Source organism: Brachionichthys hirsutus, chromosome 12 (genome assembly GCF_040956055.1).
Source record: "Brachionichthys hirsutus isolate HB-005 chromosome 12, CSIRO-AGI_Bhir_v1, whole genome shotgun sequence".
NCBI lineage: Eukaryota > Metazoa > Chordata > Actinopteri > Lophiiformes > Brachionichthyidae > Brachionichthys > Brachionichthys hirsutus.
The window spans coordinates 3620132-3642563 of NC_090908.1; the positions used below are offsets into that span (position 1 = coordinate 3620132).

General features: G+C 41.8%; 2 protein-coding genes across 2 annotated transcripts; both read right to left on the reverse strand.

Moving 5' to 3' along the window:
* Nucleotides 1-872: 872 nt before the first annotated feature.
* slain1a (SLAIN motif family, member 1a) lies at nt 873-9421 on the reverse strand. The gene is made up of 9 exons (XM_068746417.1): nt 9012-9421; nt 7645-7781; nt 6089-6205; nt 4340-4438; nt 3976-4119; nt 2757-3086; nt 1906-2094; nt 1438-1765; nt 873-948 (listed from the first exon to the last, which is right to left on the reverse strand). Exons 1-9 carry the CDS (start codon nt 9419-9421, stop codon nt 873-875), a joined length of 1830 nt encoding a protein of 609 aa, XP_068602518.1.
* A 1700-nt stretch (nt 9422-11121) lies between these two features.
* scel (sciellin) lies at nt 11122-19685 on the reverse strand. Its single transcript, XM_068746366.1, has 23 exons — nt 19630-19685; nt 18254-18285; nt 17608-17662; nt 17473-17535; nt 17335-17367; nt 17181-17228; nt 16321-16389; nt 16192-16236; nt 15995-16066; nt 15443-15559; nt 15123-15191; nt 14972-15022; nt 14308-14373; nt 14106-14165; nt 13627-13701; nt 13508-13549; nt 13379-13420; nt 13089-13157; nt 12929-12979; nt 12731-12793; nt 12328-12436; nt 11611-11713; nt 11122-11501 (listed from the first exon to the last, which is right to left on the reverse strand). The coding sequence occupies exons 2-23, from the start codon at nt 18270-18272 to the stop codon at nt 11485-11487; spliced, it is 1338 nt and encodes a 445-aa protein (XP_068602467.1). The 5' UTR covers nt 18273-18285; nt 19630-19685; the 3' UTR covers nt 11122-11484.
* Nucleotides 19686-22432: the final 2747 nt, after the last annotated feature.

Consider the following 22432-nt stretch of genomic DNA (forward strand, 5'->3'; position numbering starts at 1 on the left):
AAAATGACAGAAATTAATAAAAACGAAATTAGTCATTGGGGGGAAATGATTCAAATCAAAAACAAAAGCCCAACCTTTAAAAAAAAAGATTTTTGTTTAAAGAGTCTAAGCACTCAGAGAGCGCAGACCTCCGCCAAGCAGCTCATTCCCCTCCTAATTGGATTTACACCGTCCACATGGTGATCTGGATCATCACTAAAAGGTTTTACATTGTTCTTGGTATCTTTATACACCAACCACGAAAAGTAAAAGTGAATCAGAGTTGATGTGTATGTTTAACTGATTTTTGAATCTGTAAATCGGGCTTTCAATGTAAAAATGTAATATTTTTTGCTGACTCCATTCTGGATCTGATCCAGATGAAATTCGGTGGTGAGATAGAGGCCCCCGTCCTACATGGCATATAAAATTCCATCAACATCGGTCACTAATCAACCGAGATATTGAGGAACAAATATCGAAGCTCCATTAACTGCAATGTTATCAAACATTTCAGGATCTTTTCTGGATCATGGCCAACATTTAATCATCTGTTCCTGGTAACATTCCCAACATTTCCTGAAAATTTGATCCAGACCCGACCAGAACTTTTTGAATTATCTTGCTGACAGACAGACAGACAAACGGCGGTGATTACATGACCTCCTCCTCGCCTTGGCGGACGTAAGTCTAAATCAAAAAACACATATTTAAGAGAATCCAGTTCACAATCAGCAGCTGATTCTAAGAATGTATGAGGTTGATTTTTCAGTCTGGATCTCAGTAGGCAGTAAGATAAAGATCCAGCCTGCTGGACCCAGTTCTCAGCACCAGTTCTCAGACACGTGCAACATTACTCCCTGTTTGCCTCTTGAACGTCACTTGATTTGGGTTCAGTAGCAGCCGTCCTTCCAGCTTCCGTCCCGTAGCGCACTCAGGGCAGCCAGGCTCTTTGGAGGAGCCAGCAAACTGCAGACCAGAAGAAACAAACAGAAACAATGCATCATCCCAGTTTAGTCTTTTTAAGTTTGAGCTTTAGCTACAGCGCCTCCTTCAGGACAATCAGTGTATAAACCCCTGTCATCAATACATAACAATACGCATAGTTTACAGTCTAGGGCTGTGACTTTAATTTAGTCACCAGCACAAGAACAACATGTATTCAGTTTACTATAAAAAAAAAGTGTGGCAGATTTAAAACTTAATATACTAACTTCAAACTTTACCAATCAAACCTGACAAAACAGACGGGAAAATGATCATTATTATTTCTTTACGACGTTCTCCTGGTGCTGTTTCTGCAGAACCCACAATTAATCTTTGATCCGTCTCTTGCGTGCCCAGCAGCCCAGGACAATAAGGAGGTTTTCCTCAGTGCTCGTAATGTTTAAAGCGTATTTTATTTCTCACTTTTAGGGGCATGTCAGGCAGATCTGTGCTGCTTTCCTCCGCCCTCACCTGCGTGTGGGCTGGGCAAACTTGGTCGAACGTGGAACTCCACTTGTTCCTACGAAGGAGGCCAGGCGAGGAAGAGAGCGGCGAGGAACAGCTGACTGGTTGGCACTGGATTTGAGCGGCTGTGGCACCGAACTGCTGCAGGGTTTGAGGGGATGAGGAAGGGCAGCACTGCTGGGGATGGAATGGAGACTGATGGATGTGGGCAGCGAGGTGGGGCCCTGCTGCACGGTGGGGCTCACGTAGGCCGTGGCTTTCAGAGGATGTCGGGGAGAGGCAAGGAAGCTCCCCACGCTCTGGACCCGCTGGCTGAGCTGCCCCGAGGAAAGAACTGAAATACAGCAAAGAAACAGTTCTATGAAGGGAAGTCAGAATCAGAACCGCTGCGTTTGGAATCAGTGGCCTACATTCCTTCATGAATACTAATGAGCCCATACGGCTGATTTATTCATAGACATCGAGGAGTCTTACTGGAAGACTGAAGTTGCGCAAGCCCGTTGGACGAGTCAAAGCTCCGGCTGCTCCGCAGGGGGGCTATTGTTGGCAAGGAGGAGGGGCCGTGGGAGGGCGGGTTGACGGGAGAAGCCAGGCACGGCATACTGGGAACGCTCGACATGCTGGGAGCTCGGATCAAGTTGGGCATGCTTCGGCGCAGCGTGTCTGTGCAAACCATATGAACAAGCAGAGATCAGGCACGGATTTCACTCGGAATCTTTTGCTCATATTTCCAACATTTAAGGAATATTTTAACATATTTTAGAAACCAGTCTCTTTGCAAGTCTGTCCTACAAAAGCAAAGTGCAGCAACTGGAAGTGAAAAAAGCAGCGTTGCTCTGCTGCCAGTCTTTATGCAAAGCGAAGCCAAGCGCCTCCTTGTAGTTTAGTATTAAGCAACGATCCGGCTGCTGGATTAAGTTATATTTTGATCACATCATTGATAGAGTTATAAAATGTGAAATCAACAGTAAAATGGCAGGATGAGAGAGGTGCTGCAGCTCTCTTTCATCCATTTGAGAAAGGGGGGGTGGGGGGGGGGACTCCCCCAGCTGAGAATAAATACCTAGGAAGGTAGACTGATTATGTGAGGAGAGCTAAGTATGAGAGAAAGAAAAAAGGAAAGTGATAAGTGTTGGAAACAGGAAAAGGGAAAAGCAACTGGTGTCTGCCTGATTTCATTACCGGTGCGTTTGCTAATTAATAACATGTTGATAGGGATTTATCCCCACCAATCATATATTCTATCAGGCCGGTGTCAGCCTTTTCTCTGGCCGCTGCCGCCCCATTTGACCTGATCATGCTAGTGAACTTCATGACACGCTCACCTGTGCTATTCCCGTAAGCTGTGTGCGTTTCTGACATCGGACCGGAGGGCACAGAGCACTGGGAGAGTCCGCTGAGTGAGAACGGAGCGTTGCGTCTGCAGTCCCTCATGCTGGAGAAGGTGTGAGAATGGGGCAGGCTGCCCCGCTGCATAGACCCTGCTCGGAAGAGTTTAGGCTGGGGAGGAGGGAGCTGATCATAGCCTTCATCCTCCTCCTCCTCCTCATCCTCCTCCTCCAGGTCCACGTTGCTGCGCCGGAGGGAATGTAACGAGAAGCTGGAGCTGCGACGGCTGGCTGTGGCTGCGGTAGAGGCGTAGTCCTGACGAAGACCTGCAGGGTGTCAAAGCGAGGTTTTTAATCTGTGGAACCATCAACCTGGATTCCTTATCAACATAAAGGCTCCCTCTGTAGCCGCACCGTCCACTGATCGCACAGTTAATCTACACCAGTTGTTTCATAATGCTCTTGACTGAATGTGACAATCAAGAACTTCAATAAATAAATGCTCCAGTTTCCATAATTGATAAATAATTACATGTAATTCAGTGCCTTATATTGCTGCATGTTCTTCACTTGCTTTATCTCAGGTCTGATGAAATGAACAAACAGAACGGAGAAACATCTACGGCAGGGGTCCCCAAACGGTTTCCTGTGAGGGCCACATAACATTTCCCTTCTCTGATGGAGGGTCAGTTTGTACAGGAAAAGTGTGATGATGGCAGGGGTGCCTAAACATTTATTGTTTTCCAGACAGTCACCAAATAACCAAATAACCCGTTCTTCACAGAAAAAAAAAGTCAGGAAATAAATAATAACACTATTAATAAAATAAATAACTAAATAACCCTTTCCGGGTTCGTCACAGAAAAAAAGTCCATTGAACATTACCTTTCTGGTCATATGTGATCATCATTAAAATTGTCCCAAACGAAAGGAAGAATGCTTTTCTTCATAATATTAATATATTCTTCACTATCAATATTATTTTTAATAAAATAAAAAGGGGGGGGGGGGGGCGTAGTTTGGGGACCACTGGTCTACGGTAAGCAGATGTATAAACATTTTCATTTTAAGCGATCTGTGACTTTAATGCATAACAGATGACAAATTACATTCTTTCGGAAGGTCAAACGCTAAACGCAACGTGAATCAGTATTTGCAGCAGTGACCCATTTCCTTTTCGTGAAGCTTCATGCAGACCTTCAGACAGTTCACTCACTCTCCTCCTGAAGTCGCGCCATGACCTCCACGTCTGTCATGTCCTGCAGTTTGTAGCTCGTCGAGACGGAGTCGTCCTCCAACTCTGACAGACCCGCCTCACTGTCCAAGGAAGACGGCGGGCTGAGTGCTGCGTGCCGGAAGCCTGAAAGCCCACAGGAGAGCCACATCTAAGACGCCATGATAGTTCACATCTCACAGGTGAGAAAGACAGGGGCAGCAAATGTAATAACATGCATGAGACATGGGCGCGCCAGACACAGAGGACATGGCTCTATGGGAGATTTACTACGACGGTTACAAAGTGGATGGTGAGGAAACTGCAGAAATGAACGATGGAGCGGAGGAGACACGAGTCGGCGAGCTCTTACTGTGGAGGGTGGAGTTGGACAGGAAGGTGGGCGCTCTGTCACCGAGGCTACGGCTGGGCCTGGGTGGGAGAGTCGGCTGGAGGAAGCGCTGACCTGGTGACGGCGAAACGGAGAGAGAGAAGATTCAGCGGGGAAGAGCCTGACATGCAAACCGCATTCATGTTCAAATTAAACGGTGGATCAACGGGCAGGAAGCTTCATCTTGTTTATCGCCATCTGTCTGAGGATACAGCCTCATAATCCCGTCGCCGAAATTTGCTGTAATCTGCAAGTAACAGGTTGTTCAGGAATTTGGGTTATGTTGAGCCTCTGAAGTATTTTGGAAGCAACAGATGCTTTTGGCGCTGCGTTCTTATTGGTTTGGATTAAAAAGCAAGCAGCAACGACTGAGCTGGAAGGAGGCCGGCCACAATGTGAGCAGCAAAGATTACCCATAAAGTTGAACAGATTTAAAATTAGGGATGCCCCAATCAGGTTTTTTGCCCCCCCCGAGTTCAAGTCATTTGATTTTGAACCGATACCGATACCGAGTCCTGATCCGATACTTTTATAATTCATAAAAAAATAAAGACAAATGAAGAAACGGATCCAGGATGTACTTTATTTGTTTTATTTTATTCATCTTATTTCAACGCTTAACTCTTAAACTTCTGTGGCGTAGCTTGAACATTCAAGTAATAAATAAAATACTTGGATTAGTGCAACAGGAAATATTAAATACGAATATTTAAAATAAAATAAACTGCACTTCAAAATAATTACTCGCGTGACTAGCATCAAGCTGCCTCCCTGTTTTGACCAATAGAGTCACAGGAAGTGATGTCACGCCGCACGCGTTGCTGTTTCTGTGTGGAGTAGAGAGGGCTCCAGATCTGATCAAAAGTCATAACTATCCATATATATCCGAGTCCTGATCGGGTGGTAAAGTCCGATTCGGGTCGAGTCCGAAAGCTCGTGATCGGGCCCGATTTCCAATCACGTGATCGGATCGGGACAAAATGTTAGTTCAAAATGGACGATAGTTGATTTTCATCTGCAACGTGCCTGTAACTTAGTGCATCAATTAGATTCTGGAATGAGGTCAGAAGAGGCTCGATTGTTTATGCAGGTTTGAGGGCTTAAAAGAAAAAGAAGCCCCATTCAGAGGCCAACATCTCACTGCGTATACGTGGACACATTTAATCGGATTAAAAGCCTTATCGGAATAAAAATGCTTCATGTACACACCCAAATCGGATTAGTCTGACCACTCAAGATCAATCCGATCAAGATTCTATTCCGATCGATCCATTCTGCATCGCCGTGACGTCATCAGCGTTTGGTTCCATGCAGTTAGTGTACAGCACAGTTTATGGTGCTGTTGGCATGACGATGTCACTTCCATTGGCTCTCCCTCATGCCAATTTACAAATTATTTGTATAATTCTATACATTTCTTGACCCTGGAATCTTATTGCATGAGACAGAAAGTGAAAATGACTGAATTATGTGAGCTATGGGGTGGATCTGGATCCTGTCGGTATTTTTTGTTTGATTGGCTTGTTTATTTATTTACAATGTCTGCAAAATGTAAAAAATAAAATAAAATAAAAAAGCCCCTATATTGCAATGTTATAATAAAGTGATAAATAACATGAAGTATTTTTCATCTACAGATAATCCGCTTGCCCAGGGCCAGACGCCCTGAAACAGTTTGGGGTGAGTTGAAGAAGAGCCTCCTGCTTGTGTGGTGAATGTCCTTACCTGGGGACTCGGTTAGTGCAGCAGGTTTGGCGTAAGGCAGGAGGGGCCAGCTGAGGGTGGGGGCTGCCTCTATGCAGCTGTATGGACGGATGGAGGACATGCCTCGCCTCCTCTTAGCTAGAAACGAGACCGTAGCCAAGGACATGTTAGACTGATTGCTTCACCGTGTCACACACACACACACACACACAAACACACACGCTGCATCGATTATATTTTAACTCCCCCCCGGCTGAATTTTAATCTGCTTTTCTCAGATCAGTATTGATGTTCTGCTCGGACAGAAGGTCCTGATACAGTAAGACGAGGTTTAGCTTCCCAGCGCAGCTTATTGGGCTGAACAACCGATTTTTTAAGGGATCTTCGGCTCAGCAGGGATTGAGCTTGTAAACTAAATCTCATTCCCCAAACCAGAACGTCCTCCGCTGGGCCTACTTCTGGTGTGCGTGCAACGTGCACTCATGCTGCTTGAATCAGGCCGACTAATTCCACGGCACGATAAATTGTTTGCAGGTGTGAATATGAGCGTGATTGCTTATTTGTTTATGCGTCGCCCCGTGATGGGCTGGCGACTCATCTCGGGTGTATCCCACCGTAGGCTGCAGTCAGCTGGGATTGGCTCAAGCAGAACCGTGGGCCTAGAAGTGGCTGGAAACAAGACGATTGCGATCGTCCCGTGTTCAAGAAGACGAATGAATGAACATCGTCTTAATAAACTTAATAAAGGTTTACAAATGTTTATGGCTGCAGCTGACGAAAGACTATAATTAACTTTACAGATCAAGAGTAAAACACAGATGCTAAAAGCCTGACAGTCCATTGATTATTTTCTTTTTGGGGGGGGGGGGGGGGGGGGGCACAAGCTTTCTCCGACAGCTCAAATAATAGCCCACCTTCACTGAAAGTAAAACACGCACAGCAATGCAAACAGATCTGCTTTACTGAATCACAGTTTGGACACTGCTGATCGACCTTATTAACACATTATACACCCATCCATGCACTCGACAGGAGAAGAGTCTCTTCTCTCCTCCTCGGCGTAAGAATGGCTGCTATGGCAACCATGTTCCCGTCTGTGAGCATGCAAAGAGAAAGCTATAGCAATCTCTCTCCCCCTCCTGCACACCGCTGTTAGCGCTATCGTCCGTCTCAAGGGTAAAACTAATAATAAAACCACAATTTATATTATAGTAATACTGTATATCATTTATTATATCATTGTGTGTGTATATAGCAATTAAAAACGTTTTTTCCATTGCTATTAGTGCTGATTTGAGTGTTCTTAGACCGCCGGAACGGATTAACTTGTTTTCAGTTATTTTATATGGGAACATTTGATTTGCCATACGAGTGATCTGAGTTCCGAGCTCGGTCCTGGAACATATTACACTCATATGTCAAGGTATTACTGTTCTTGAGATGCCGCCATGCAGAGAAGCTCAGAACCGATCCTGCTGCACGTGGATCGTGTGTCGCAGCTCATCGTCACATGTCTGCAGTCAGAGAGCGGCAGATGCCCGCATTAAACGTCAATCTGAGCGGTGTGAACGTTGTACCTTGGTCCAGTCTGTGACAGAGGGTCATCTTGGCCAGCTGGACCTCGGGCCCTGGGTGGTCCAGTACCCGCCTGCACCACCGGAGAGGGCTGAGGGCGCTCTCACCCAGCAGCTTGGCTTTGGGACTCACATACAGCCTGGAGAGAAAAGCACAACCCGTAGTTTAGTCCTGCCAGCTTAGCAGCGTAGCTCACTGTGTTTAAACCACAGGGAGAAGTCAGGTTGATACAGCTGCAGCCCCCCCCCCCCCCCATTGATGAGTGTCTTTGAGATTTTTGGAGACAACAGAGTGTAAAACAAAATATTATACGCCTATAATTAAATATATTTTTGATGTTGCCTCTTCTGTGAGGCAGCTATTTTGAATGCTGTCAGTATATTAATAGGCAAGGAAGATACTTCGTCAGAAAAACAAATACTTTAGTATAAAATAGAAAGAGAACATCGCAGCCTTTTTTTTTTAGTTTCTAAAATCGGACGTGGGAATTTGGAGAAGGAAAGCAATTTTAAGATGCCAGTTTTTTCCACTCTGAGATGCTGTAAAATGATTTTTTTTTAATGTTCCTCACACTTGACAGGTATTTTATTTGTATATTGATTATAATTAAAAAAATAAATTATTGTAACATAATTCGTTCAATCAAATATGACGGTATCAGTGACTTAGAACTTAGAAGTTTCAGCAGCAGCACAGCTGCATGACATGCAGTAACAGTGGACTATATGCACTACTCTGCATGGCACATTTTGCTACTGGGGGGTCCAGCTTTATGCTTCACAACGCTCCTGGGCAGATTCAATGAAACAGAGATCTGGCCTATTGAAAGCAATGTATTTGAAGGCATTTCCAAAAATAAACAACTCTGATGTGTAAAAAAAAAAAAAAAAAAAAGATGTGTCACCTCGCCTAAGCTCGTCCAAGACGGAATACACCTTTATCTGCTATTAATTAGCCAGAGGGAGTAAGACTTTGTTCAGGACAGCTCGTTATCGAGCTGGAGATGGAGATGAGGATGAGGATGAGGATGGGGACAGAGAGGCTGGATGCTGGATCCAATCAGCTGTGAGCTTCATGTTCCAGATACATGATGGATCTAGAATCGGGTCAGCAGCCAGCCAGCTTCAGGGAGCTGCTCGATCACTCTGGAGGCGGTCATTGTCCCATCCGCCGCCTCCCTCTGAATAGACGCCGCTTGCGCGGTGCGCGCCGAGGTGCCCAAACAAGCCTCCCTACTCCACCACAATGAGCGATCAATGGTATGATCAATACAACACGCAACGACATCGTAACCAAACTGCGGCTACTTGGCCTACAAACATTCATTTAGGTCAGAAAACCCAAATGGTGATGAAACGAGCGCGCTCACCAGCTATCGGGCTCTTCCACGGGGAGCGCCACGCTGAGGTCCACGACATCCACGTCATCCAGAACATTCGTGAGTCCAGCAGAGACGCTGTCCTCCCCGGCGGCTTCGGGAGGCGCCGCGCTCGGCTGAAAATACGCAAAAGGCTCCTCCGTCCGGACGCGCCGTCCGGGGGCGCATGGATGCGTCTGCGTCGGGCTGGAAGCGCCTCCGTGCAAACACGACGGGGGCCGGAGGAGAGGCCCGACGGGGCAGTTGTTGACAGCGTTCGCTCTCGTCCGCAGTTGCTCGTTCTGCTGTTCCAATTTCCGGACCAATTCCTGCAGCTTCAGCACCTCCAGCTCCGCGCTGGAGAATTGACCGTTTCCATTGACGTCTGGCACCATCTGCGGGTTCAGCACCTCCGCTTCCATTGGGAAAAGCGCACATGGAGAGGGCAGAATGCGCTGTCCGCTCCTCCTCGAACCCGAATGGGTGTCCAGATCCTCTGTTTGAAGCTGCTGCACGCAGATGATGATGATGATGATGATGCTGGGATGATGCACAGCCTCCTTCTGATTGGTCAGCAGCGAGGATTTCAACTCCCATCACACCACTGCCCACCAGGGCCGTTTATAGCTTCTTGGGGGCCCTAGGCAAGGTGCTCTTTGGGGCCCTTTAGTTTTAGACGGTCTCATAAGGCTACAGTTAAAATTCAATTTCAAGCACTATATAATGAATTATTTGCTATATTTTGTGTACATGGCATTTGGTGTTTTGTTTTGGACATATTTATTGTTTTTTTTTTTTGTAGAGATATGATTTCTTGTACATGAAAAGGTATTACCGTATTTATTTTTATTTTATTTTTTATTCTGCTTGAAACAAACAATAAACTAAACTAAAAATTAAACATCTTAAATTGAGCCACTCAAACTGTTAAACTGATAAAACTAAAATACAAGAAAAACCATCCTCTATATGTCAAGAAATAAAACAGATTGAATATTTATGAAAAGTTTACTTTAACACAAAAAAGACAACATCCCTATATAAAGCGCAACAATAAAAAAAAAGCCACCAATTTAAATTATTTTAATGGGTAGAACAGATCCGGCATAAAAAATGTAACATGCAAATCAATGTAAATGAGAAACTACCAACAGCAGAGTTGTTAACCCACAGAGGATGCTGTGGGTTAACGTAGACTACAGAGGAAGAAGAGGAGGAAGAGGTGCATCAGCAGGGAGAAAAGAGGGAATGGAAGACTTTAGGACTGAGAATCGAAACTTTGAATGTTGGGACGATGACAGGAAAAGCTGGAGAGCTGGTGGACATGGTGATGAGGAGAAAGCTTGATGTGTGTCCAGAAGACCAGGTGGAAGGGAAGGAAAGCGAGAAGCTTGGGAGCAGGACTCAAGTTGCTTTATCACGGAGGAGATGGAAAGAGGAATGGAGTAGGGGTTATCTGGAAGGAAGCGTTTGTGCAGAATGTTCTAATCTAGATGGAAGTGAGTGTTGGATAGACTGATGGGCTTGAAGTGGATTATTGTTAGTGGGTAAACTCCACAGGTAGGATGTGAGTTAGAGGAGGAGGAGATGTTCAGAGCATCCCGAGCAGTGATTGGAGCAGACCTCAATGGGCATGTCTGCTTCACTGATCCACAACTACACCTGCAGATACGCTTCAATCTTAATCTCCTTGTAGTGTCCAATCACCAAAGACTTTCTGCCATACTCATTGTTAAATATCATTTGTGCATCTGTTGCAAAAAAAACTGTCTTTACTTCATCCATTGATATTATAATTTTAAATGCATTTTAGAAATTCTGCATGTGGTATTTTGAAATGTACTTCTACTGTCTAGATTCTAGAATACATTTAAGATAATACATTTTAGAATATAATTTGAAATTTAGGGTTAAAGACAGTATAAATGGAAATAATTTCATAATAAAGTTAACTTATTTCTCAATTAAACATTACAAATTCAGTTACCGGTAATCGAGCTACCGTATAGGATTATGTTACTCTTTAAAAGCCTCTAATCAAAATGATCATTACTAATACACACAAGCCTAAATAAAGATATGAACAAAGAACAAAGAAAAGAATTGGCAAATATTACAGATATTAGTAACATATATTATTTCTTTTATTGCACAAAAAAAAAAAGTCCGGCCCAAAATATTGCAATATCTCTGTTGTGATACACATAAGGCAGGCGGCAATCTTCAGAGAATATTGAAAATACTTTCAACACTTATTGAAAGGGGTAGATTCAGAGACCGCTTATGACTAGTAGCTGCGTAGTATATGCATGAAAATAAAACTTAACGTTGTCATGTAACTAATCATGTAACACATGTCACTAACCCAAAGTAAAGCTCAATCAGCATAAGTGCACACATCTAGTAGAACCCACGTCACCCAAAACTTATTGATGAGGAAAAAACCTTTTCCTCTTTAATCTTGCGCATGTGTCTTCAACGACGCTCAACGACGCCACTTTTCTGTTGGAGAAAATATCGCACGATCAATTAAAGCTGTTTTATCATTTACTTCGCAAACCACAAAACAAAATTGACATACGCAAACTCTTCTCATTCTTATATCCTTTACCTCGGGTGATCTCAAAGCAGTTCTCGCAGTGCACCATGTGTCTATAGATCCACACCGAGTCGCCAGCTTTCAGATTACCCAGATTGCTGTTGCACACCTCACACTGTCAAACACAAACGCTCACGTGAGGCAAGAAACACACTGAGTACTCAGCTGCACAGTTCCTGATTACTAGGATCCAGGATGGACATTCAGAAAGAATATTTACTGTAGGAAAGAGCAACTGAAGTATTTGTACTTATTTAACTGAGAAGTAACGTGAAAAGTAAGAGTGAATCCGATTGATGTGTATTTTTAACAGATTTTTGAATCAGCAAATGGGATTTTCAATGTTAAAATGTTATATTTTTTCCTGACCTCATGCTGGATCAGATCCAGAAGACATTTTTCATGATATTGCATATGATAAACCTGATTTGTTTATTTATTTGTAGCCAAACGGGTATCTGAAACGCTCTCAAAATGTATTGGGATCGAAGTTTGACCAAGACCCATCTTCTGATTATTATTTTTTTCATCAACATTGATCCAGTAGTTTGTCCCTAATCATGCTAACAAAAAGACAGACAGACAGACACTGTCTAAAACGTAACCTCCTGGGTAGAGGTAGTACAAAAACTTTAAACATGCGTATTCTACCTGTAATAGAGTGTTTTGATATCTGCTTAGCTAATGTATCGCAATACGTTTTCAGTACTGCTATGGATGTCTGCTCACTTTAAAGCAGGAAGCATGACACTTGACACTCAAGTCGTCCAACAGCATCTTGGCATCGCCGTTGAAAGGCGTGTGGCAGGAAGTGCACAGATCTTTCTCAAGCACAGACCTATGAGGAAGAATATTAGCTTAAAAGCACATCATATTTGAGTTCCGTCTTGATCTTGGAAACGGTGTTTCGGAAGAGCCTTCCTCACACATACTCCCAAGTACTGTAACGTGGGTTGCAATTGTGGCATAAGCAAAATCCCAATCCAAAAATTCCTGTCCCGAAACTGGAGGATTTAGAGAGTGGATCTGCCAGAATGTCATCTATGAGTTACGAGTTAATTACGTGCACAGAGACTTGCTTTACTTTCATTTAACAATACTGAACCCAACCACATTTAATATCATAGAGTACCTGCTGCTCTTGTATGATGATGAAGAGTAGGCAGTCGGGCTTGAGGCGCTGCTGTACTCATAACTATTCAAAGTATAAAGAAAAACACAGATCAGACGACTCGTTTATTCATTTGGAAGGGCGGCGCTCTTTCTGAGGGTAAGGCCGTGCATGAAACAAAAATCTTCAGGCAAGAATTCAATTTGCTTTTTTTCTTACGGGATGCTTTTTCTGGAGAGAGAGCTGCTTTTCTCCCTGCTGTAGTCATCACTGCGTGGGCAGACACACGGCAGAGCAGGGCCGTTTTTTTGTGAGTATAAGCATGGACGCAAATGGAAAAAGGTGTGTGACTGATTGTAAGATGCAGTCAGATGACTACCTGGCAGTGGAGCTGATGCTGTAGGAGCTGGTGCGGGTGGTGGGAGCATCATCGTTGTATGAGCTGTAGCTGTGTGTGAGAGAAGCAAAGAAGGAATTGGATTTGGAGTCAAACTCTGTCATCGTTTGTTTAAACTTCACTGGTCTATTTTTTTAAATGGTGAGTTTCTTGTACTGTTACAAGCATTTCCACATCTTATAAAGCACATTGTTGGATGAAATGTGCTAATAAAGTTGTCTTGCTTGAGTTATTGGGTATCTATAATTATTGCGCAGTAATCTTATGCTTACCTGCTGGATCTCCACTTGGAAGATGAAGTTGGGCTTTCCCCTCTATATGGGAAATAAGGCAAAAACAGAAAAACACTGGAATGACAGCATTGTGCATGTAAAAAAAAGTTAATAATTTTCTGCACTCACCCTCTGCTACTCTCCACTGTGACTATCTCTCTCCGTCTGATGCTGGTATGAGCGAGAAAAGGACAATGTGATATTTGACTGATGGGATGTTGAAATGGCTGCGAGTGGCGAGATCCTACCTGTCAGAGGAAGGTGGATCAGATGCACCGGTAATGGCTTTAGGCAGGAGGGTGTCATACAGATCATCCACTGGCCTACAAATAGCAAGGATTTAACACATTTTAAAGCAGAACTCCAGATATTTCTTAAGATAACAAGTTGTTGTTTTTTTTGGGGGGGGGGGGGGGGGGGGGTTATATTTTGATGACATTGACTAACAACAAAACCTGAACATGTTCAGACTTAAAAGACTTAAATAACATTTTTTTTAAATTATATAAAGTACAATCATCTCACTAAATAGAATACATTTTCAGTCCTCATTCTGCACAACATGGGATCAAACTCACTTATTGTCAGGGCTGCCTTTCACTGTCACAGTTCCAGTAGTGGTGATAACAACTCTTTGACATTTGACATTGACATTTACCATATTGGAACATAGACTTACCGATTTGTTGGTGTCACAATCAGGTAGTCTGATGAATTAAAATATCACCTGTCTGTGGGTGTCCAGGCTTGCTTGATAGAGGAGGGCATATCTGTGACATCCTCTGCACTGTAAACACAGTGATTTATTTTTATATGCTAAGATTTAACTTTTCAGTGATAAACTCTTTTATCACATGCGCGAATAGCTGAGCTGGAAATGGCGGGCACTCAATGAGTTAAATTATTAAAATGATCTGACAACTGTTTACCCGGCACTGATGGTTCTCTCAGTCACCTTGGTTGTTCTGGCACTCGAGTAGGTTGAGTAATGAGTTCTGTATGGACAAAAACCGAAGACATTTCAGTGCTGGATTCATGTTTGTGCGCCAGCTTTCTGAGTGCTTTAAGTGTCGATGAACATTTTAACTGATAAAACCCTGCTGAAAATGTGTTACAAAATGTGTTTGGTACAATTTACCGGTCTGTTAACAGGCCTGAAGAAAATAAAAAATGCACAATTGTGTGTCGCCAGGATTAGAAAGGTAGTAAAATTGGTTTTTATAATACTAAGTAGTAAGTACATTAAAGATTAAAGAGCAGTGTCTCAAGGACTGCGCCTTGTTGAATTACTGACAATATTATTTTTCTTCTCGCGAGATTTAAAATCACCTATTGATACATAAAATATCTAAATATCTAAAATAAAGGATGATAAAAACTGACGAACAGGATCAGCCAACCCATTTGATTCATAATATAATCTTATAAATATGAATAATTAATAAAGATAAATAAAAAATATTGTGATCAACAGTGTCAAACGCAGCAGTACCGAGCAGTACCTCAGTGCTGTATTGCTTGGTACTGTAGATCATACTACTCTTTGTTGGGGTTCTTTCTATACCACAAAATGTACAACAGAGTGAAACCTACCTCTTCTCAGGGCTGCTTTTCACCGTCACAGTCTCACTACTGGAGACAATGCTGTTGGTGTAAAGAATAAGATAAACCATATTAGAATGTACATAATTACTGATTGACCACAATCAATTCATTTTCCATGTCTCAGACATTAAAATATTACCTGTGTGTGGGTGAGAAGATATCTTTGATAGTTGAGGTGATGTCTTGGTCATAGGGTTTGTCCTGTACACTGCACAAACACAGAGGTTTAAAGAACTAACTAACAATTTCTTACTATTTATTGCTGTTAATAACAATTTCTTATTTTTATTGGTGGTAATAATTTCTTACTATTTATTGCTGTTAATAACAATTTCTTACTATTTATTGCTCTTATTAACAATTTCTTACTATTTATTGCTGTTAATAACAATTTCTTACTATTTATTGCTCTTATTAACAATTTCTTACTATTTATTGCTGTTAATAACAATTTCTTACTATTTATTGGTGGTAATAGTTCGCTCAGTCAGACTGGAAGAAGGCGAGTAGGTTGCTGATGATGGAGGATCCTTGATAGATGAGGGGATGAGTGTATCGTAAAGTTTGTTCTCGGCACTGCACAGACAAGCAGGTGAGATTGTAGGTGATGTACAGGAGAATTCTTCTGTTATTTATTTGATTGTTTGTTTGCTTATTCCCATCCACCCATCCATCTTCCCCTTTTGCGAGCCTTTCTCAGCTTGCTATGGGAGAGGGGGTGGGGTGCATCACGTGGCCACACAGAGACAACCACTCACGCACACACACTCACACACGTAGTGGACAATTTGGAGTAATCAATTCAACTAAATTACATGTTTTTTTGGAGGTGGGAGGAAACCGGAGAACCTGGAGAAAACCCACGCGGACACGGGGAGAACCTACAAACTTTGCACAGATCGAATTTGAATCCGGTACCGTCTTGCTGTGAGGTGACAGCGCTAACTACTACGCCACCATGCAGCCTGTTCATTTACATGTGATTCTTTTTAAGGTAATCCTTAAGCTCACTCTGAATTGCTGGCAATCGGTGTCCCCGTCACTTTGGTTGTTCTGGTTGGTGAGTAGGTTGTGTATTGGGACCTGTTCACAGATAAGTTACATGATCAATAAAGCCTTGGAATTCAGAAGCTTTAATGTCACATTCAGCGGTAACTGGAATGATGGAAAGAATCTTAGTGCAGTATTGTGTAGAAACACCCAGTTACCCTTGGCTTGAAGACTTGACCCGCTCAGTGAATCTGGTGGGAGAACTGCAAGAAAACTCAGCTGTCATTAAGCAGATGTGAAATCATTCAGTAATGAGGCGGGGCATCTTAAAGCAGTGATATTTATACCTTAGATCCTTGGTGGTGGTGACAGTGCTCTCTGTGGTTCCATCCTTGGTCACCCTGGTAGTTGTGGTGCTAAAGGAGGAATAATTCAAAAAAGTTTTACAAAAACTCTTAGATATAATATCTTGTTGGGTTTTTTTTGCAAATATTTCTTTGCTGACTGGAAAACAGTGGATGTCCATAAAACGTGAAATAAAATGTCAGGATATGTCCACCAAAATGTAATTTTCCGTGATGGCAGATTTAGAGCTATTTCATGTGGCAAATTAAATGAAATCTACATAATCTCATTTTTATATTGGTCGTGGTGCCACGCCTCTACCTCTATCTGTTACCTTACTGTGATCCAATGTACAAATGCCCACCGAATATAGAATTCTGGGATGACTCAGACTGTAGTTCTTTTCACTTCCTGTTTTATTTTGTAGAATCTTTCCTTCATGTACTTCAGTCTGTTTTACTTCCTGCCATTGTTCAGTGTCTATATAAATATACAGCTAACTTGACCCCCCCCCCCCCCCCCCTTTTTTTATATGTATTTAAACAAATAATTGTTCGTTTTTTTGTATTACTTTTTTTATTTAACTTTTATTATTATTGATATTATTATTTTAATTATTTGTGGTTATGTATGTGTGTTTGTATATATGTATGTGTACATACTGGACATCAATGTTCATTAGAAACTTCAATAAAACATTTTTTTAAACAAAAAAAACACGTTTGATTCATCGGCCTATTAGAATTTATTATTCCAGCTCTCTGTGACAGATGTAATTAATATGTACTTCAATAATGAGGTCAATTAGTTTGAAAATCCCCTTTAAAAACCACCAGATACATTGTTGAATTAGGAATTGTACCTTCTGGTGGAGGTTGATGTATTCCTGCTTGAAGGATACGTGCTGCCACTAGAAAAGATGACTCATTAGGCCAGCGATCTGGTTACAGTTACTAAAGGAGGCATGCTTGCCTGTTGAGGGCAAGAATGTAATGCTCAATGAGTACTGTACCAACCTGAACGGTGGCTCATCCGACGCTGACCCAAATCTGCAGTAAGACAATTACCAAACAATTGTCAGTCATTTTTGAAAATAAATATCCAAATAAATTGATGAATATCAGTGTCAGAGATCGTGTTAATAAAAATGATACCTCTTGGTCAGAGACTTCACGGATGTTGTTTTACTTGTTTCTTTCCCGTCTTGGACCAGGGAACTATACAGATTAGGGTTAGGGTTAGTGTTCGTTAATACTTTACTGTTTTTTGGTCTTGTTCCGATGACTTACTCAGTGTCTTCATTGTCATTATTCCTTATCCAGCTGGTGTCTTTGTTGAATTTGGCTGCAAACACAAGTCAGCATAAAGCAGGTTAGGATTTAATGTAATAAAATGAAACCTGAATGAAAATGAAAATCTACTCAATAATATCTGTGAATTTCAGAAATTTGTATTTATCCCCTGAAGGTGACTTTCAGCACAGCTATTGTCCTGTCGACTTAAATGTTTAAAATTAAATTTCATTCATTCAAATATTTCATTTATATTTCACAAGAGCAATTTACAGTTTAAGTATGGAGTGCATTATTATTGATTGTTTTGTTACCTGTAAAGCACTTTGGATTGATTTTTTTTTATTTTTATGAATTGATATGCCACTGGACTGCAGGTATTACAACATATTTTAAACTACCAATATGTGCTGTGAAGTCCAAGGACTCTTAATTCTGTGCTGAAATCATAATTAGTATCAGGCAAAAAACAAAAAAACATAAATTCCTCTAACAAAAACTCGAAACAATGGTATTTTTTTTAATTACATGGTCATGTTATTATAAATTCAAACTTTGAATCTTGGTTCTTGTATCTAAAGTATCAACAGTATAATGTGTTATTAGTATTTTGTTATTTGATCATTCTATATTAAATACTTACAAACATATCTATCGCTCATTGTGCAACTGAATCTGTAAAAATGAAAGCAGAGAGAATGGAAAATGTCACATTATGAAGTTAAAGCACATTCGCCACTAGATGGCAGTGTGGGCTCAGACTTTTCACACGCAGTGAAGCAAATGATCTGTGTTTGACCTGAGATCAGCACGCAGGCAAATTCAGTTGATAAAGGAATCAAAGCTTTTTATTAACAGTATACTATATCTGTCGTATCACAGAAGTTCTCTTGTATACATGCGGATCAGATTGAGGTTGTTTTTTTCGACAGGTTTGCCACTGTGTCTAAAGTAGGCCTTTGTCATGTAAAGAAAGTTCAACCGCAAACTCGAAGATTCAGTCATAAACTGGTTTGTCTTGATCTCCACTGACATGGCACACCCACCCCCATGACACACCCTCTCTAAACACACCTTTGTCAGTAGCACAGTGGTGAATTTATGCCATGAGTAATTATTAATAAAGTTTTATGCCCTATTGACAAGTGACTTTATCTTAAGTTGTGCAGAAAATTACACTTTGAGTGCAACATTTGTTCAGTTCACACCGTTTGTGTGTCTGTTAGTCTATTGGTAGTTAACGTCATTAATTTGGCTTTGCGTGTTAAAGCAGTTAAAACATTTTGTATGTTCAGATGTGTAAGAGATGTTACATAAAATATGAAACTAGCAATCGTCTAGGAGGTCTTCGGATTGTTGAGATTGACAAAACAAAACAAAAACATACAAAAACCTCACACCTCATGTCAGTTGGTTCGCCTTTTTTTTTTTTTTTTAGAACCTTGTAGGACCGGAGGATTAAAAGGTTTAGTCCTGAGCATTCCACAGTGAACAGGTATGCTGTCTGATAACACACTGCTGCTGAAATCTGATTTGACTTCCTTTCAACTACATGCTTTATATTTATAGTGTCATGTAACAGAACAGATCTATGATGGGACGAGTGAAATGAATGGCAGCTGAAAACTCTGGCGAGGTAGAAACTGCCTTACACACTGTTACGTTTTGCTAAGCCCAATTCGTTTCTATAAGGTTCATGTGAAGTCAATACAATACAAATTCCATAGTAACAGAATGTGTGTGATGTCTGTAATTAATATATCGGTCAAACATTCCCTACAGTAAAGTTAATAATAATAATAAAAAGTGTGAGTGAACATGCTAATTGATTGCATAATCCTGATTTACAGCATCTTTATCAATTTTTCCAGAAGTGTCTTTATGAAATACAACCGGCCTCCAAGTACAGTTTGACACGTATTACAAAATGTATTTCCATTGCAGTTTTTTTAAATATATATATATAACACTACACAGAATCAGTGCTGTAAAGGGTTCATAAAGCTATGGAGTACATACCTTGACAGAAAGATCTGTGATTTGTTGACAGATAAACTCTCACTAAAGCTCTGCTCTATTGCTCTGCTCTCGACAAACACGCTCCTTGTCGTTCCTTCTGCTTTTAACCTTAAGGGAGGTGAGTCACAAGGCCACCCAGGGGCGGGGCTTCACACACAACAATCAATGAATACTTCTGCCACCATATTTACGTCAATCATCACCGCTTATGCCTTAGGAATGTTTTTTCTTCTTTTTTTTGCCATCTGTGTGACTGTAAAATAAATAAATACATGGAACTGGGTGGAGGGCTGAAGGACCAGCAATTCAACTTAGCTCTCAGTGAGACAGAGCTGCCAAGTGGGTGTGATAGTTTGACCTTCTGAAACCTACATTGAAGTTAATGATCTATGATTTAAAGGGGGGGGGGGGGGGGGGGGGTTGAGTTACGAGATCCTATTTGAAACATTTGATCAATATCATAGATGACGCCATGCAAGCAGAATTTTAATTTATGTGTTTAGATTATTTATTGCAAGTTCGGCTGTGTATTAAATATTAATATCTTGTCGGTTTTCTATTGCAATATCTGTCTGACAGTTAGGCCTGTATTTTTCACTTGTTTGGTAATAAAATATATAATAAAATATGCACCGTCTCACACCGTAGGCATATTCATCAAGCCACTGGAGGCTGCACAACGCCGGAGTGGGTCTCACAAAAAGCTGCTGATTGTGATTGAATCCTCCTCCAAACAGCATTTATAATCTTATAATCGCAGTGAAATCCCTCACATAGGAGTCTAAGTCACCCGAAGTGCCTTTAAACACAATCAGACATGGATTTTAAATGCCGTCTTCTGAGTTTCCTTATTGGGTGTGCCACACTTAGGATGACAAAAAAATGTACGAAGACCACATAGCATGCATGGGTGTGTTGCCGAGAGGCGAACCTCTCTTAGACACAATGACAGTCAGAAAGGAACGCTGACGTGTTTTAAAAAATATGTGCCAGAGGAGTGCTGCTCAAGTATGAAATAATGCCGTCTGTTTGGTGCACATTTGTGGACTCCTCATTTGTTTGAGGATCATGTTGGCATCTAAGGTGGGCAGCTTTAAAACAATTTCCTTCATTGCAGTCGATACCAAAGCCCCCCCATACAGATGTGCAATGACGACATTGCTCCTCCGTGATGACAGAAAAGGCGCTGGTGGAGTGTAAACTAGTCATTTAAATCAGCATGTTAAATCTTGTTACACTCAATTACAAGTTCACAAACACCTGTGTAAGCCTTTCTAAGCGGTGCACCCACTAGATTTCAGCTCTGCCAGTTCAGCTCACGCTTGTGACGCCTTTTCCTCGCATCATCTTGGCCTAGATATCTCCGCCCCTCCCTCCCTTTATTTGTCCCAGAAGGATAGAGCTGAGACAACCAAGGTTTCAATGAGCAGCTCTGGATGTGGTTGCATCTTCATCCTCCATCCCTCCGTCCATCCATCCATCCCTCCGTCCATCCATCCATCCGTCCGTCCATCCATCCATCCGTCCGTCCATCCATCCATCCTGTTGTAGACGAGATGACCTTAATTGCCTCGTCTCCAGATAAATTCGCCTAAGATGCATGTTTTTGGAAGGTGGGCGGAACCTGGAGAGAAAACCACACAGACATGGGAGAACATGCAAACTCTGCACGGGAAGGAATCGAACCTTCTTTCTGGAAGGCAACAGCACTATCCACTGCGCCACCCACATCTTCATCTCACAGAATTCAATGCAAAACTATAAATTATTTTAAAACTTGCCCATACCACAACACCACTCGAAATACGAGGAACAACACCAACCGATTCCAGTGCTTTTAACTGGGCCGCTGTTCGTATCCAGTGCTTCACACCGAAATAACAACCATTGAATCACTGATCCACGCAGGCACCCTGATGCTGATAACCCCTGAATGCTTCTTGGGTTGCTATGAGAAGAGCCTGTCGACCAACCCCTCTCTTGTCATTGGTCAATTAGAATGCCTGGCAGCCAATGAAGCAGCACGAGAGGCAGTGGAAGGCAATCAGCGTAGGCGTCTTCCTGCATGCTTATCACCTTTTATAAATGAGACATAATGGAACCTTTTGTAAATAGAGTCACACTAAATATTTTTTGCAGACAACCATGTCAGTCAGACAAACATGAGTAACAGTGAATATGCGGCGGGGTGTTTTTACTGCATGTCCCTCCCCAGTGTCTCCCAGTTTGGCCCTGCAGCGTTCCTGATCTTTACGCACCCAGAGTGGGACATTACAAGCGTCCCGGTAGTGATACAGTTTAAATGTGGCTGCATATAAAAGTCATCTTAAATCACATCATCTATATTCGCTACAAGGACCCCCCCCCCCCCCCTTTTTTTTTTGTTGCAGGTAAAATACCTGCTCATTGATAAGGACAGCTGTGCTCCAACGCACCAAAGAGCTGTTTTATTCTTACATAAAAAGTAACGCAACTGGATGGATCGATGGATAAAAGCAACGCAACATTTTACAGTAAGGGCGCGTACTTGAACGTTTACGCCATAAATAAATGGAACGCGAACTATTGCAGTGAATAAACTTATGAACTGCAATTTCATATCAGACATGGGAGGGGCTCTGAAAGGACTTTCACGAATCAAATGTCCATCCATTTAGAATAGAAATAGAAAGCCTTTTGTGCACAGTATGAAAAACAACACTCGCTCCATCTTCCAACGAACACATTTTTTTTATTTATGATAAGAAATCGCGTGTACATCATAAATATTCGGAGGTATATTCTGGTCAAAAATATTCAACGC